Source organism: Mytilus trossulus, chromosome 8 (assembly GCF_036588685.1).
Source record: "Mytilus trossulus isolate FHL-02 chromosome 8, PNRI_Mtr1.1.1.hap1, whole genome shotgun sequence".
NCBI lineage: Eukaryota > Metazoa > Mollusca > Bivalvia > Mytilida > Mytilidae > Mytilus > Mytilus trossulus.
The window spans coordinates 20,318,150-20,334,853 of NC_086380.1; the positions used below are offsets into that span (position 1 = coordinate 20,318,150).

General features: G+C 33.8%; 1 protein-coding gene across 5 annotated transcripts in view; it reads right to left on the reverse strand.

The window, feature by feature from the left end:
* The window catches only part of LOC134680692 (protein MTO1 homolog, mitochondrial-like), a 96,000-nt gene extending 79,552 nt beyond the window's left edge, over positions 1-16,448 (reverse strand). The window contains exons 1-8 of one of the 5 annotated variants that reach the window (XM_063539851.1): positions 16,372-16,448; positions 11,653-11,891; positions 10,669-10,764; positions 7,628-7,683; positions 7,007-7,178; positions 5,362-5,538; positions 4,264-4,376; positions 3,391-3,503 (exon numbers count right to left, since the gene is read on the reverse strand). In XM_063539851.1, the coding sequence (XP_063395921.1) occupies positions 3,391-3,503; positions 4,264-4,376; positions 5,362-5,538; positions 7,007-7,178; positions 7,628-7,683; positions 10,669-10,764; positions 11,653-11,857 (932 nt within the window). In that variant the 5' untranslated portion in view covers positions 11,858-11,891; positions 16,372-16,448. Of the gene's footprint in view, positions 1-3,390; positions 3,504-4,263; positions 4,377-5,361; positions 5,539-7,006; positions 7,179-7,627; positions 7,684-10,668; positions 10,765-11,652; positions 11,892-16,070; positions 16,094-16,290 lie in introns of those variants that run through there. The other 4 variants (XM_063539850.1, XM_063539848.1, XM_063539852.1 and 1 more) reach the window with 4 other exon arrangements.
* Between the last annotated feature and the right edge of the window lie 256 nt (positions 16,449-16,704).

Here is a 16,704-nt window from a genome sequence, read left to right on the forward strand (position 1 = left end):
TCAAAACAACCAATAAAACAACCACTGTTTTTCACTAAATCGAGACATTTATCATGTCTTTGAACACCAGATTTAATTTGAATGGACAATGTCATTGAAAAATTATCTTAATCTAGTTTATAAGCATTGATTTTTTTCAGATCATTTGTTATTAGTGATTAGTTGTCTACTAAACTACAGAGGTTGATGGGCAATGCTTTTTAAACGAAAATTTAATTAATTATCGATCTTGAATCTTGTCATCTAACCCAGTAGTGTCAGATTACTGGCCATGGTGAAATAATTATTTTTTAAAGACCAAGGTAATCATGAGTCTCATTTTTTTTAAAGCATATCTTCCAATTTTGCATTCACTTATATTGTCAATGTTGTTACTTATCTTATAAATGTCTATTTATAATCATCATTATATGGACTCATGAACTCGACTCTAACAGACACAATTTCAACAGAACTTTGACTTTAACAGTGCTTATTTGGTTTCAAGGGGGGGGGGGGGGGGGGGGGTAGTCTGAACTCCCTGAACCCCCCCCCCCCCCCCCCAATCCCCCCTGGCTACAGGTATGATCATTATCATATGGATGAGATGCTTCAGATAGAAATCAACTTTTTGAAAATGAATATCAAAACATCTGTTAAACTGTTTCCGGTCAAAAAATTCTTTACTAAAAGTCTGTAACTGTTTGAAAATTGTGTTGCTGACAGCTATATTGAAGAACCTAACAATACAGGCAATCAGATTCTTATAAGTGTACATGTATATATGTATAATTGCACTTGCACAAGGTCAATTTGTAACCAGTGCAATCATTTCATGATTTGTCCAAGAAGAACTTAGAACTCTATTTTAAACAGCAAGGATAAGTGTACCCTACCTAGCCCATACCCTATTATAAGTCAGCTGTAAAAAGCACTGAAATGACCAATGAAAAACAATTTAAACGAGAAAACTAACAAATTCACTGAAATGACGAATGTAAAACAATTTAAACGAGAAAACTAATAAATTCACTGAAATGACAAATGTAAAACAATTTAAACGAGAAAACTAACAAATTCACTGAAATGATGAATGAAAAACAATTTCGATGAGAAACTAACAAAATCACTTTAGGAAATCTCTCAAAAAAACTACTACAGGAGCTGTTGCCTATGGGAAAATAATTTCTTTTTCCATTCTCATTCATGAGAGCATTTATTGTCAAAATATACATGGTCCCTTTAATAAAATGTTTGCTATTGATCTTCTTATATCATTATTACAATCTTTAATTTTAATTGTCAAAATAACATTATTTCATACTAATGTCATGAGAATATTGATCAATATCAATTGATTAATATGATGTAACAAAATATTATCAAACAAGAATGTGTCCAAAGTACACTGATGCCCCACTCGCACTATCATTTTCCATGTTCCATGGACCGTAAAATAAGATACAAATCTGATTTGGCATTAAAATTAGAAATATCCTATCATAAGCAACAAGTATACTAACTTAGTTTATTAAGTTTAAGTTGATTGGACTTCAGCTTCATCATAAACTACCTTGACAAAAAACTTTAGCCTGAAGCAGGATGAACGGATGCACAGATGGACGAACGAATGAACAAACAAACGAAAGGATGAAAGGAGCCATAGACCAGAAAACATAATGCCCCTCTACTATTGTAGGTGGGGCATAAAAATTAATCATGTAAAATATTGTTGCAATTGAAATGGTATCTTCTAAAATGACCTTATTTTGGTTGCACTTTTGAATTTTGAATTGCAACAGAACCAGTTTCCCGTGACATTTTGAATAGAACTTAACTCTTTGATGATAGGATGTGGGTCTTTCGTAGCACTATAAGAAGCACATGTCAATGTTTATCTAGCTATAAACTTCTACCACAAACAATCCTTTACTTTGACAGTTCTGAGGTTTTTATTGGAAAATCAAACTTGCTTTCAACATATTACATGTAATACAGTGACTCTAATTATGTAAGTCAAATAAAATATTTAAAAATTCAAACATTTGATTTTAGTGCAATCAAACATTAAGTTTAAGAACAAATCAAACATTTGCTCACATTGGAAAAATATTTGCATAATGATTTAATAAAATTGTCTTTTTATCAATATTTTGGTTTAAGTCAGAATTTTATTATTACTAAATTCAATTAAACCAGAAATATTGAAACATCAATTAGCTATACATATATTTGAGGAATCGCTATAAATAAACTCTAGAAACGGTGAAACACAGACAAAAAATACATTTGTCACAGATTTCATTAATGCTATGTACTGATAATTCTATATCATTGATTTAGTCAAGTTTACTGAAAACATATATACATGTTATGACTGTGAAACAAGAAATGGACAAAGAAAGATAATGCAAAATCTTCAACCAAACAACTGAACATTAATACAAGTGAAACAGGTGCTTGGTTATTCTATTATGGATATATGTTAAAACATATATGCTAACCCTTTCCTCCATAGTGACGCCTTTTGATGCCACCCCCTTTTCTCCATAATGACGCCTGTGTAGTACCTCAGTTGAAACGCTTGGACTACAGAGTGTCTGCAGTGGACTTAATAAAATTTGTATCCAATATGAAATGGAATATTGTAGGAATATCCAACTTTAATTTATTTGATGACATATTTGTTTTTTGTAATGCATTAATACTTTAAAGCATAATTTTAGCATTTTATTGAAAAATCCTTATGCGAATCAAGTATGCAAAAAAAATCAATGGAGGAAAGGCATTTAAGTTTTTTTTACTAAATAAACTTAGTCTTACTTCAATATATAGCCCCAAAAAAATGTTTTTCCAACATGCTATTTTAATATATATTACATAAACTGGATGTTGTTCAATCTACAGGTTGCATAAAAACTTTATTTTTACTTTTCACTTCACAATTTACTTCTATAAAAACAGGAATTCTATCAACCATACTACAATGGCTGAATTTATTTGAAGGTATAAATTGTTTGCCATATATTTTTTTCCCAAATTGAATGTGTTTTTTAACTAATTTACAGGAGTTTGGCACTTAGGACTCCATTATCATAGAAATAGACTTGAAACAGAAAGACAGAACTATAAGTGTGAACTGATGTTTTGTTAACCCAGAAAAACTTTTTATAACAAGTTAAAAGGGCTCTAAATTGGTTATTCAATTTTCATGGTGCCTTCAAGAGAAGAATATAGGTTTTGATGCATAAGCCTTTATTCCATTCATATGCTGATTCCATTTACCTAGGTAGTTATTCTGGTTTCATGACGGGCCTTGCATTTATTTGAAGTTTAGAAATACACAACTGCTGGTGTTGAGTCAATAAAACAACAGAAACACACATATCTACAGCTAACACATAACATTACCTTGGCCCATTCACTTCTTCATGTACATGTCTGTTTAGGTGTAAAGTCTCCATACATATTCTATCTACTTTTTCATTGGTTCTTGTCATGTGACATATCACCTGATCACTAGCCTATATATAGAAAAAAAATATTAGCAATTATTATTCAATTTCTACATTTCATTATGATCTACCAGAAAAATAAAACATCAAAGTCACTATAATGATAATGAGCAAATCCTTTCACAGAAAATCTTTTAAAAAAGCTATAAGGATCCTGCTTACATGTTTAACCCCTCCACATTCTGTTTGTATGTGCCTGTCCAAGGCAGGAGCCTGTAATTCAGTGGTTATCCTTGTTGCTGTGTTACATATTTGTTCACATTCTATATGTATGTGTCTGTCCCAAATCAGGTGCCTCTAATTCAGTGGCGTTTTATACCCAACTATACAGTATGGGCTTTGCTCATTGTTGAAAGTCATATGGTGACTGATAATTGTTCCTTTCTGTGTCATTTAGTCTGTTGAGAAGAGTTGTCCATTAGTTTTGTTTTCATTTAATTATTGGTTGTGCATAAATTTTCAGTCTTATTTTACCCCTTGCTGTTGATCAGGACAAAATATCTGAATATAAATGCCACACCCATGATTTAAGGAAAACAAATCGATGGCTCCCATCAATTATTTCTTATACTTCAACATATGAGGGGGGATAGGACCTTTATCGGGACTCCAGCATCAGGTTTTTTTAAGCTCAGAATTTCAGTGTTAACCCTTTTGGGATCCGGGAATTTTTTTTTTTTAATTTTGGGACCTTAGGATTTACTGTTTTTAAGCCCGGGATTTCGAGATTATGACCCCTCCTATCCCCCCTCACATATGTCACACTCACCTTAATCCATACTTGATCATTAATGAAGGAGAACGGTTCCGGAGGATCATCGCCATACTTTATTTCTGTTTTGGAGAAATCAATTGTCTTACCATCTAGTCTTGGTGGTGTACCTATAAATAAAACTGTATGTAATTCACCTATCGAGAAATAATTTGTATTACTATCTATTCTAAGTGATGTACCTAAAAATAAAACTATATGTCACAAAGGAGACAGTAAGCATAAAATTTCAGTCATTTGTATAGAAATTTTCACAATCTAGTCCTAGAAGTAAATCTGATAATTGTTAAATTTTGATTGATTAATTGATTGTTGGTTCTTAATGCCACTTTCAGCACTCTATAAAAAAGAAGATGTGGTATGATCGCCAATGAGACAACTGTCCACAAGAGACCAAAATGACACAGACTAAGCTATTTGATATAGCTTTTTATATAGGCTAGTTTTTACTTGTGGAGGAACCTGGAGAACCACCATCTTCACATGAGAAAATTGCAATTCTAGTCAATTGAGATCCAAGTCTAACACACCTTGCCACTGAGAAGGGTTCAAACTCACAACCTTAGGTTAATATTTATAAACAATAAAAGATAATGAGACTTTACTAAGTCAAGGTTGGTTATTGGCCTTCGAGGCAAATATCAATATTAGACCTCAATAATCCACAGAGTTCCCCCGAATTTGACTTCCAGTGATCTGTCAATCAAAAACTATTTGTTGACAAGATGGCATCTGAGGCAGACGATTTGGAGAGGTTTCAATCCACCATTTTTACAAGTGAGGAATTTGACAGTTGTAATCCATTTGTTTGATGTGTTTGAACTTTTGGTTTTGTCATTTGATTGGGGACTTTCCTTTTTGAATTTTCCTTGGAGTTCAGTATTTTTGTGATTTTACTTTTTTCTTGTGTTGAAAATATTAAACATTATATGCTTTCTTTTTTTCTTCAGCTTAAAAATATGTGATAAATTATAGATTATTACATGTCATTTTCCATATTGGTCAATATATCAAACCTTGACCCACACTATCTGTTCACAGTTCTATCATTAAGATACCCACTTCAGTTCCTTGCTTAAAGAACTTTAACAGTACCTGTTTTAAGTCTACCCATTGTAAATCCTGCATTCTCAATACTTTTAGCCAGACCAATAGCAGGCTGATCTCCTAGTCGGCCAGCTGGGATGACATCTAAGCCTATATTTATACTTCCTCTCAAAAATGTGCCAGCTGTTAGAATTACAGTTTTGCCATATATTTCTTTACCGTCACCTATAAAAAATAAAATCTTAAATCTAAACCAGAGGTTTTAATGATCAATGAGAATCTGTGGTACTTTTATTTATCTCAACAGTGTGATGAACCTATGGCATTTGTCTCCGGTTGAGAGTTTTCTTGTTGGCTACCATACCAAATAATTTTTTTTGTATAAACAGACTAAGTCAACAGGATACCTATGTATCATTATATTAATTTGAGGTTAGGAAAAACCTGTAATAAACATAAATAATATGATAGGTCATATTAAGTCAGTACATGTATATAAAAATATTACTGATTTAGCCAAATAATTTTTTTTTTTAATTTTCATATCAAACTTTTAAGATTTAATATCTCAGAGATGAGTTAATTTTATTAATCCTATAATTTAGAATATGTTTGTTTTTAAAGCCAAATAGTGAGCCTAGTCTGGGACTATTATATTAATAGTTCCAGGCCTAGTACAATTTTGTAAAGTCTTTTGATTTTCATTTTGTTAGGCTGGTGTCTAATAGTCCCAGGCCTAATACAATTTTGTAAAGTCTTTCGATTTTTATTTTGTTAGGCTGGTGTCTAACAGTCCCAGGCCTAATACAATTTTGTAAAGTCTTTCGATTTTCATTTTGTTAGGCTGGTGTCTAATAGTCCCAGGCCTAATACAATTTTGTAAAGTCTTTCGATTTTTATTTTGTTAGGCTGGTGTCTAACAGTCCCAGGCCTAATACAATTTTGAAAAGTCTTTCGATTTTTATTTTGTTAGGCTGGTGTCTAACAGTCCCAGGCCTAATACAATTTTGTAAAGTCTTTCGATTTTTATTTTGTTAGGCTGGTGTCTAACAGTCCCAGGCCTAATACAATTTTGTAAAGTCTTTCGATTTTTATTTTGTTAGGCTGGTGTCTAACAGTCCCAGGCCTAATACAATTTTGTAAAGTCTTTCGATTTTTATTTTGTTAGGCTGGTGTCTAACAGTCCCAGGCCTAATACAATTTTGAAAAGTCTTTCGATTTTTATTTTGTTAGGCTGGTGTCTAACAGTCCCAGGCCTAATACAATTTTGAAAAGTCTTTCGATTTTTATTTTGTTAGGCTGGTGTCTAACAGTCCCAGGCCTAATACAATTTTGTAAAGTCTTTCGATTTTTATTTTGTTAGGCTGGTGTCTAACAGTCCCAGGCCTAATACAATTTTGTAAAGTCTTTCGATTTTTATTTTGTTAGGCTGGTGTCTAACAGTCCCAGGCCTAATACAATTTTGTAAAGTCTTTCGATTTTTATTTTGTTAGGCTGGTGTCTAACAGTCCCAGGCCTAATACAATTTTGAAAAGTCTTTCGATTTTTATTTTGTTAGGCTGGTGTCTAACAGTCCCAGGCCTAATACAATTTTGTAAAGTCTTTCGATTTTTATTTTGTTAGGCTGGTGTCTTGCTAACAAAAACACAACACTGTCATTGATTAATTTCTACAATATTGACAGTATCCTTACCAAGTTTTACACCACAACATTCTTGTTTCATTAAATCATGACTGGGATGTGTAGCTGTTTTCAGAATGAGATCTTCAACTGGTGATACTTCTATAGCAAGGTTAGCTGTGGCCGTCACCTCATCTTGTATGTGTTTCTTATATAGCATTCTGTCTATCTGTGCTCTAGGGCCCTTAAAATATATGGTAGACAATTTAACATTTTATTTTAAGAAATGGAAGATATAACACACTAAGTTCTTTATTTACTTATCAAAATCTAAGGCTTAACAATAAACATCTTCAATTTGACACTTGTTGACCATGGAAATTGTTAAAACACTTCCTTTGATATGTAAAATCCTATTTTCTTTTGACATCAACATGTTATTTTAAATTTTCTACTTGCTAAATGTTTGACAAACTCAAAAATTTGTGTATAGAAAAAAGGTGTTAATTATGTATCAGTAAAAGCCAAATTAAATAGATGTAGACGGTTTAAACAAAAATAACAGCCAATAATTTTGATACTCAGTTCCAGAAATCCGAAATAAATAGTCTTTGAGTCAATAACATGTTTTCACTTTATGCTTATTGAGACCTGACCATAGGTCAGTCAGGATATTAAACAATAAAATCTTACCCACACAGCAGGTCCTTTCTTTTTATTAAGTATTCTGTACTGTATTCCTGATTTATCTAAAAAAAAAAGTGTAAAATATATTGCTTATTAAATTATTGGTATATAAAAGGGAATGTCCAGACTTCATACGGGTCTTTGTACTACTAATGGAAATAACAGTGCTTGTTTTCAGTTCACAAATATATATATTAAACAAAATAGATAATAAAGGAGTAGTTCGGTAAGGGCCTATTTTGGCCCCAAATTTCAGGTTCATCTAACGAAATATTTTGGACACTTTTTAAACACTTAAGTATCTATTTCAATTCATTCAATTAGTTTTATGTGAAAGATTTTAACTGAATAAGTCGTTAAAAACACTCCGAATCAAGCTTAAATATGGTTTATATAACAAATATGCAAAACATCGTCATTTTTCAGAGGGTTTTTCTCAAAAAGGAAAGTGGCCGCATCCGTGTTCATCCTCAACCTTTATATATGTTAGTATGTATTATCATCAAATACAACTTACATATCAATATTATGAATGAACACGAATGCAGCCACTTTCATTTAAGACGAAAACCATCTAAAATTTAACAAAAATGCTAAAATTGTGAAGATTTCAGAAATTTAGCATGACTTAATGATGTTAGTATCCGATATATCTGCATTGTATTGTAAAAAACAGCCCATATTTGTGTAGCAGATACATTCAGCTTTCCAATAAAAAGGTAAAAGATTACATTTTCACAATTTTGTAAAACTGCTATATTTTAGGGCCCAAAAGTGGCCTTACTGAACCTACTCCTTTATTTTGCATTCTTTTTATAATATTAAAATCAGATTTATCTCCCCTTATAAAGCAACAGTCATTGTTAGCTAATCCATAACAATAAATTTCTCCATTTGTGCATCAATGTAAATACTTTTAAAAATAAAATAAAAACTTCAAAATAGAAGTTTAATTTCAATAAAAGAATGGAAGCTACAATATTATAACAATAACATGAATAATGAAAATTTGTGTTTAATTTGTTTTGTGAGCCTTGTTACGACCAATCCTTTGCTATTTTCTGCATCCTATTTCTACCACTTAATTAAGACTCCAAATGTTGAAATGTTTGAATTCGTTTGTTTTATAACTTATATTTAAAAAAAAACACTTTATAATTTGGTATTTCTAAACTCAAAGAAGAACTCTAGATATACATGCACCTACCACAGATTTTGGCACACACTCCGTCTAAAGCATAACAAGTACCTACCACAGATTCTGGCACACACTCCGTCTAAAGCATAACAAGTAACTACCACAGATTCTGTCACACACTCCATCTAAAGCATAACAAGTAACTACCATAGATTCTGGCACACACTCCGTCTAAAGCATAACAAGTAACTACCACAGATTCTGGCACACACTCCATCTAAAGCATAACAAGTACCTACCACAGATTCTGGCACACACTCCATCTAAAGCATAACAAGTACCTACCATAGATTCTGGCACACACTCCATCTAAAGCATAACAAGTACCTACCATAGATTCTGGCACACACTCCGTCTAAAGCATAACAAGTACCTACCATAGATTCTGGCACACACTCCATCTAAAGCATAACAAGTAATTACCACAGATTCTGTCACACACTCCATCTAAAGAATAACAAGTACCTACCACAGATTCTGGCACACACTCCATCTAAAGCATAACAAGCACCTACCACAGATTCTAGCACACACTCTGTCTAAAGCATAACAAGTACCTACCACAGATACTGGCACACACTCCATCTAAAGCATAACAAGTACCTACCACAGATTCTGGCACACACTCCATCTAAAGCATAACAAGTAACTACCACAGATTCTGGCACACACTCCATCTAAAGCATAACAAGTACCTACCACATATTCTGGCACACACTCCATCTAAAGCATAACAAGCACCTACCACAGATTCTAGCACACACTCTGTCTAAAGCATAACAAGTACCTACCACAGATACTGGCAAACACTCCGTCTAAAGCATAACAAGTACCTACCACAGATTCTGGCACACACTCCATCTAAAGCATAACAAGTAACTACCACAGATTCTGGCACACACTCCATCTAAAGCATAACAAGTACCTACCACAGATTCTGGCACACACTCCGTCTAAAGCATAACAAGTACCTACCACAGATTCTAGCACACACTCCATCTAAAGCATAACAAGTACCTACCACAGATTCTGGCACACACTCCGTCTAAAGCATAACAAGTAACTACCACAGATTCTGTCACACACTCCATCTAAAGCATAACAAGTAACTACCATAGATTCTGGCACACACTCCGTCTAAAGCATAACAAGTAACTACCACAGATTCTGGCACACACTCCATCTAAAGCATAACAAGTACCTACCACAGATTCTGGCACACACTCCGTCTAAAGCATAACAAGTACCTACCACAGATTCTAGCACACACTCAGTCTAAAGCATAACAAGTACCTACCACAGATTCTGGCACACACTCCATCTAAAGCATAACAAGTACCTACCACAGATTCTGGCACACACTCCATCTAAAGCATAACAAGTACCTACCACAGATTCTGGCACACACTCCGTCTAAAGCATAACAAGCACCTACCACAGATTCTAGCACACACTCCGTCTAAAGCATAACAAGTACCTACCACAGATTCTGGCACACACTCCGTCTAAAGCATAACAAGTACCTACCACAGATTCTGGCACACACTCCATCTAAAGCATAACAAGTACCTACCACAGATTCTGGCACACACTCCGTCTAAAGCATAACAAGTACCTACCACAGATTCTGGCACACACTCCGTCTAAAGCATAACAAGTACCTACCACAGATTCTGGCACACACTCCGTCTAAAGCATAACAAGTACCTACCACAGATTCTGGCACACACTCCGTCTAAAGCATAACAAGTACCTACCACAGATTCTGGCACACACTCCGTCTAAAGCATAACAAGTACCTACCACAGATTCTGGCACACACTCCGTCTAAAGCATAACAAGTACCTACCACAGATTCTGGCACACACTCCGTCTAAAGCATCTATTTCTTTCATCAGATGTCCTTTACCTATTCCTCCAAATGATGGGTTACAAGACATTTCACCTGAATAATATAATATTCATGAGATACAATTTACAGGCATTAAAATTCTTCATATTAGTTTATCTGTCAGTTCTTTTTGAACCAGATTTTTTCATGCTTTGGATAAAAGTTTTTTGTTTGATGTACTCTGACATTGCATAAATATTTCTTCCCAAAAAGTGATATCTTCAAATTTTATGAAATAAGTTATTTATTTGTAACAAGAAAGTTTTCTGAATACATTTGGTAACTGCCTTTTTTATTTGGTTCAATCTCAAATTTTGTATTTCTCACAGAAATCTACTGCTGCTGAAGAACAAATGTAGCCAAACTTATTAATTTAAGGAATACCAGGTTGAACATTTTACAGTTTTTTGGTCACTTTTGGTGAGAGGCATTATTTCAATAAATCACTTTTAGAAAATAAAATGAATCTGGCAACAGACTCTTTCTTGTCATTATACAAAAGAAAAAAAAGCCAAAATAAATTAATTTTCAAAAATATCTAAATAAATTATCCCCTTCAATTGAGTATTTTTTTTATTAATTATCTCCCTTATGTGAACATATTTATGTTTTAATATTTTGTGCATGCGTGTACCTTCTTGCAAACCTGCTGATGTGGTAAAAGAACTAAGCTATTATTTCTTTAAAACAATAAAATAAAATACTGTAAACCAACTTATTTTTGTAAACATGTACCTGTATACTTTATGTCATGTTTAGCTCCTTCTAGCCAATTTCATGAGATAAATGTTCCTGATTTTAAAATTTTCTTGGTGTATTCTCTATATCAATACAATGGAAAATCAAAGTTGACTTATTCTTTAAAGCTAGTGTGTTTACAGTAAATATAATGTCCAATATATGCAGCAGTTAGCAATTGTATTTAAAGACAAAATAGTTTACCTATTGTTTCAAACTTGTGTGTAACCAATAAAGTCTGCACTCCCATTCTTGCTGCTGCACATGCAGCCTCTGTTCCTGCATGCCCCCCGCCAACAACTATTACATCATAGGGTAGGGCTGTTGTCCCTTGGGTAGAGCTCAGTAATCGTCTTCCTGTACATCTAGCATACTGACACACATGGCCAAGTTTCAGTGCTGTTCCCATCCTTTGATTAGGTTAAACTGTAAACATTATACATCTGAAATAAAAAAAAAAATGACACATATGCAGTAGAAGAGTGACAATTAATAAAATTAAAAATACCCATTTGCTTACTAGTATTTTGTGCAAACAGCCAATATATATTTCTAAAATATATTATCCAGAATGAAAAAGGTAAATATAGTTGATATATTACATGTTTTACTATACATTGATCATAGAACACAGATAATGGGGTCAAGGACATAGGCATCTTCGCTAGCCAAGGGTTACGATCCACTTTCGCTCTTTTCACCCTTGGCGGATTGAGCCATCATTTGTGATTACAATGTTGCGCCATCTATCGGAAGATAAAAATCACGCCCATTTCGAATACATTATGCTTGACCAATGGTAGCACTTGAACTCTTCAAGTTGGAGGTAAAAACACGGTAGCGTCTAGATTCTACACGCTTGGTAAAGCCGGAAATGAAAATATATGTCAACATTCATGCATTTGTGCATGAAACATACACAGGAACTTCTATTGGACGAATAAAAACATTCAAGTTGTCACTAAATATAGTCGTATGTTTAGGGATGTAAAGACTTGTTGCACAATAAACACGTGGTAATTGTTTACAAACACTTTATACATTTACACGTGATCATGTTATAGGCGCTTTTTGATTGGATGCAGCGAGTTTTGACTGCAACCAATAACTAGAGGCTCCAAAGAGCCTGTGTCGCTCACCTTGGTCTATGTGAATATTAAACAAAGGAAGCAGATGGATTCATGACAAAATTTGTGTTTGTAAATCTTACTTTACTAGTCTTGCTGCTTACATTTATCTCTATCTATAATGAACTTGGCCCAGTAGTTTCAGTGGAAAATGTTAATAAAAATTTACAAATTTTATGAAAATTGTTAAAAATTGACTATAAAGGACAATAACTCCTTAGGGGGTCAATTGACAATTTCGGTCATGTTGACTTATTTGTAAATCTTACTTTGCTGAACATAATTGCTGTTTAAAGTTTATCTCTATCTATAATAAAATTTAAGATAATAACCAAAAACAGCAAAATTTCCTTAAAATTACCGATTCAGGGGCAGCAACCCAACAATGGGTTGTCAGATTCATCTGAAAATTATAGGTCAGATAGATCTTGATCTGATTAATAATTTTACCCCGTGTTGGATTTGCTCTAAATGCTTTGGTTTTTGAGTTATAAGCCAAAAACTGCATTTTACCCCTATGTTCTATTTTTAGCTGTGGCGGCCATCTTGATTTGATAGTCGGGTCACCGGACACATTTTTAAAACAAGATACCCCAAAGATGATGATTGCCAAGTCTGGATTAATTTGGCCCAGTAGTTTCAGAGGAGAAGATTTTTGTAAAAGATAACTAAGATTTACGAAAAATGGTTAAAAATTGACTATAAAGGGCAATAACTCCTAAACGGGTCAACTGACCATTTCGGTCATGTTGACTTATTTGTAAATCCTACTTTACTAAACATTATTGCTGTTTACAGTTTATCTCTATCTATAATAATATTCAAGATAATAACCAAAAACTGCAAAATTTCCACAAAATTACCAATTCAGGGGCAGCAACCCAACAATGGGTTGACCGATTCATCTGAAAATTTCAGGGCAGATAGATCTTGACCTGATAAACATTTTTACCCCATGTCAGATTTCCTCTAAATGCTTTGGTTTTTGAGTTATAAGCCAAAAACTGCAGTTTACCCCTATGTTCTATTTTTAGCCGTGGCGGCCATCTTGGTTGGTTGACCGGGTCACGCCACACATTTTTTAAACTAGATACCCCAATGATGATTGTGGCCAAGTTTGGATTAATTTGGCCAAGTAGTTTCAGAGGAGAAGATTTTTGTAAAAGATTACTTTAATTTACGAAAAATGGTTAAAAATTGACTATAAAGGGCAATAACTCCTAAACGGGTCAACTGACCATTTTGGTCATGTTGACTTATTTGTAGATCTTACTTTGCTGAACATTATTGCTGTTTACAGTTTATCTCTATCTATAATAATATTCAAGATAATAACCAAAAACTGCAAAATTTCCACAAAATTACCAATTCAGGGGCAGCAACCCAACAACAGGTTGACCGATTCATCTGAAAATTTCAGGGCAGATAGATCTTGCCCTGATAAACATTTTTACCCCTGTCAGATTTCCTCTAAATGCTTTGGTTTTTGAGTTATAAGCCAAAAACTGCATTTTACCCCTATGTTCTATTTTTAGCCATGGCGGCCATCTTGGTTAGTTGGCCGGGTCACCGGACACATTTTTTAAACTAGATACCCCAATAATGATAGTGGCCAAGTTTGGTTTAATTTGGCCCAGTAGTTTCAGAGGAGAAGATTTTTGTAAAAGTTAACAACGACGACGGACGACGGACGACGACGGACGCAAAGTGATGGGAAAAGCTTACTTGGCCCTTCGGGCCAGGTGAGCTAAAAATCTTTACCTTGTGTCTCCGAAATTTTATCTCAATCCGCCAAGGGTCAAGAGAGCGAAAGTGGATCGTAACCCTTGGCTAGCGAAGATGGGACATAGGAACATCATTCCATTTGCCATATATAGTTGACCTGTTGCCTAAAGTTTATATATGAGAAATTGACCAAACCACAAAAACCTCAGCATTGACCAATACATCATGCAATTTAGGTCAAGGTAAGACAAAATCGGTCAGACAGACAGTTTCTTTGTTACATATTATTTTGTTTTTATAGGGATAAAGATTATAACACAATGGTGACTGCTTTACCTCTATTTTTGACATTTTTACCTATTATGTTGTTTTTTTTTGTTCTGACACCCATCGTAATAAATTGTCAATATAATGGAATTGTATACGACTTTCAAGTGAGAGGTTTAGCTAGCTATAAAACCAGGTTTAATCCACCATTTTCTGCATAAGAAAAACCCTGTACCATGTCAGGAATATAACAATTGTTATCCATTCGTTTGATGTGTTTCAGCTTTTGATTTTGCCATTTGACAAGGGACATTCTGTTTTAAATATTTCTTAGAGTTCGGTATGTTTGTGATTTTTTTTATACATCTTACAATCATTTCATTTGCTAAACATAGTTGACCTATTGCTTATAGTTATATAAGAAACAGATCAAAACACAAAAACTTAACATTAATCAAAGAACCACCAATTTTACCCAGCCACATCCACATGTACATGTATATGTAGTATTTGTATTTTAATCCATTTGATGAGTTAAGTCTTTTTCAACTGATTTTTATGGTTCATTCTTATGTTGTACTGTTACAACAGTGTCCCAGGTTAGGGAGGGTTGGGATCTTGCTAACATTTTTAACCCAGTCACATTTCATACATGTATGTATGTGCCTGTACCAAGTCAGGAGCCATTCAGTGGTTGTTGTTTGTGTATGTGTTGCATACTTATTTTTCGTTCATTTTTTGTACATAAATTAGGACTTTTTCCTTTAAATTGTTTTACATTGTCATTTCAGGGCCTTTTATAGTTGACTGTTCCATATGGGCTTTGCTCATTGTTGAAGGCTGCATGGTGACCTATAGTTGTTAATTTCTGTGTCATTTTGGTCTCTTGTGGAGAGTTGTCTCATTCCCAATCATACATTGTACCACATCTTCTTATTTAAATTTCACATCCCTTTGAATTCACAGACACTTGTTTCTGTCAATGTGGGGTTTTACTATCCACACCCTTACAAAAAATCACAAGGTAGCACATGCACTTGTTTCTGTCAATGTGGAGTTTACTATCCACACCTGTAGAAAAATCACGTGATTTTTCTTACAGGTGTGGATAGTAAACAGTAAACCCCACATTGACATTAACAAGTGCCTGTGTATGTATTGCATTCTGCAACTACAACTTTTTTTGCAGAATAGACCACAGGAGTTTGAAATCCTATCAATAAGGGGGTAAAAATATACCAAAGTCGACTATCACAGTAAAGCTTCTCTCGAAAACGTCCCTTTTAAAAAATGTAGGAAAATGCGTTGCATTCCTGTCGCTTCACTGTGATAGTCGACTTTGGTATATTTTTTACCCCCTTATTGATAGGATTTCAAACTCCTGTGAATAGACCAACAAATTAAATAGGTTAACAACTACAGGTGATCGAGTATATCATAATTAAACAACATGGAGGATGTTATCATTCAGGGCATTCACACTCAGGGGAACATAAAGGGTACCCTGTCCACAGGAACCTATGGTGGAGACGAGCAATTTTGTAATGAGAAGCATGCTCTATAATAAGACATAAGACATAAAGCTTTATTTAGAGTCGGTATAAGCAAGCAATTACAAACATAAGCTCTGAAGAGCTTTTAAAACCGGAAATAAAAGCATAGTCACTCAAGTAACAAGTAATAATATTTAATTTTCATTGTAAACTATCATAATATAATTTACGCAAAATGTAGCTCCAGTATACTTGGAAGCCGTACCATTTTACAAAAAGATAATAAATCTAACCCTGACTTGTGACTTTACTATGTTTTCTTTGGATTTTTGCAGACCACTTTTTTTAAGAGACGGTTAGGGTATGGGAAAGAAATGAAGGTTTGAGGTTAAGAAAGTAGTTATAATTAAAGTTGAAAACCGGACCGGACATTACAACCCGGACTGAATATACAAATATAATTTTGTTGTTAACGATTTTAATAATATCTTGAGGTAGTCAGGCCAGCTTGAAATAAGATAAATTTTAAAGAATAGATAGTGAATACCTGCATTACCAAGTAAGAAATTACTTGAGTGACTATGCTTTTATTTCAATTTGGCTCAGGAAAAGGCTCGGAAAAGTCCGGTTTCCATTCAGTTTCA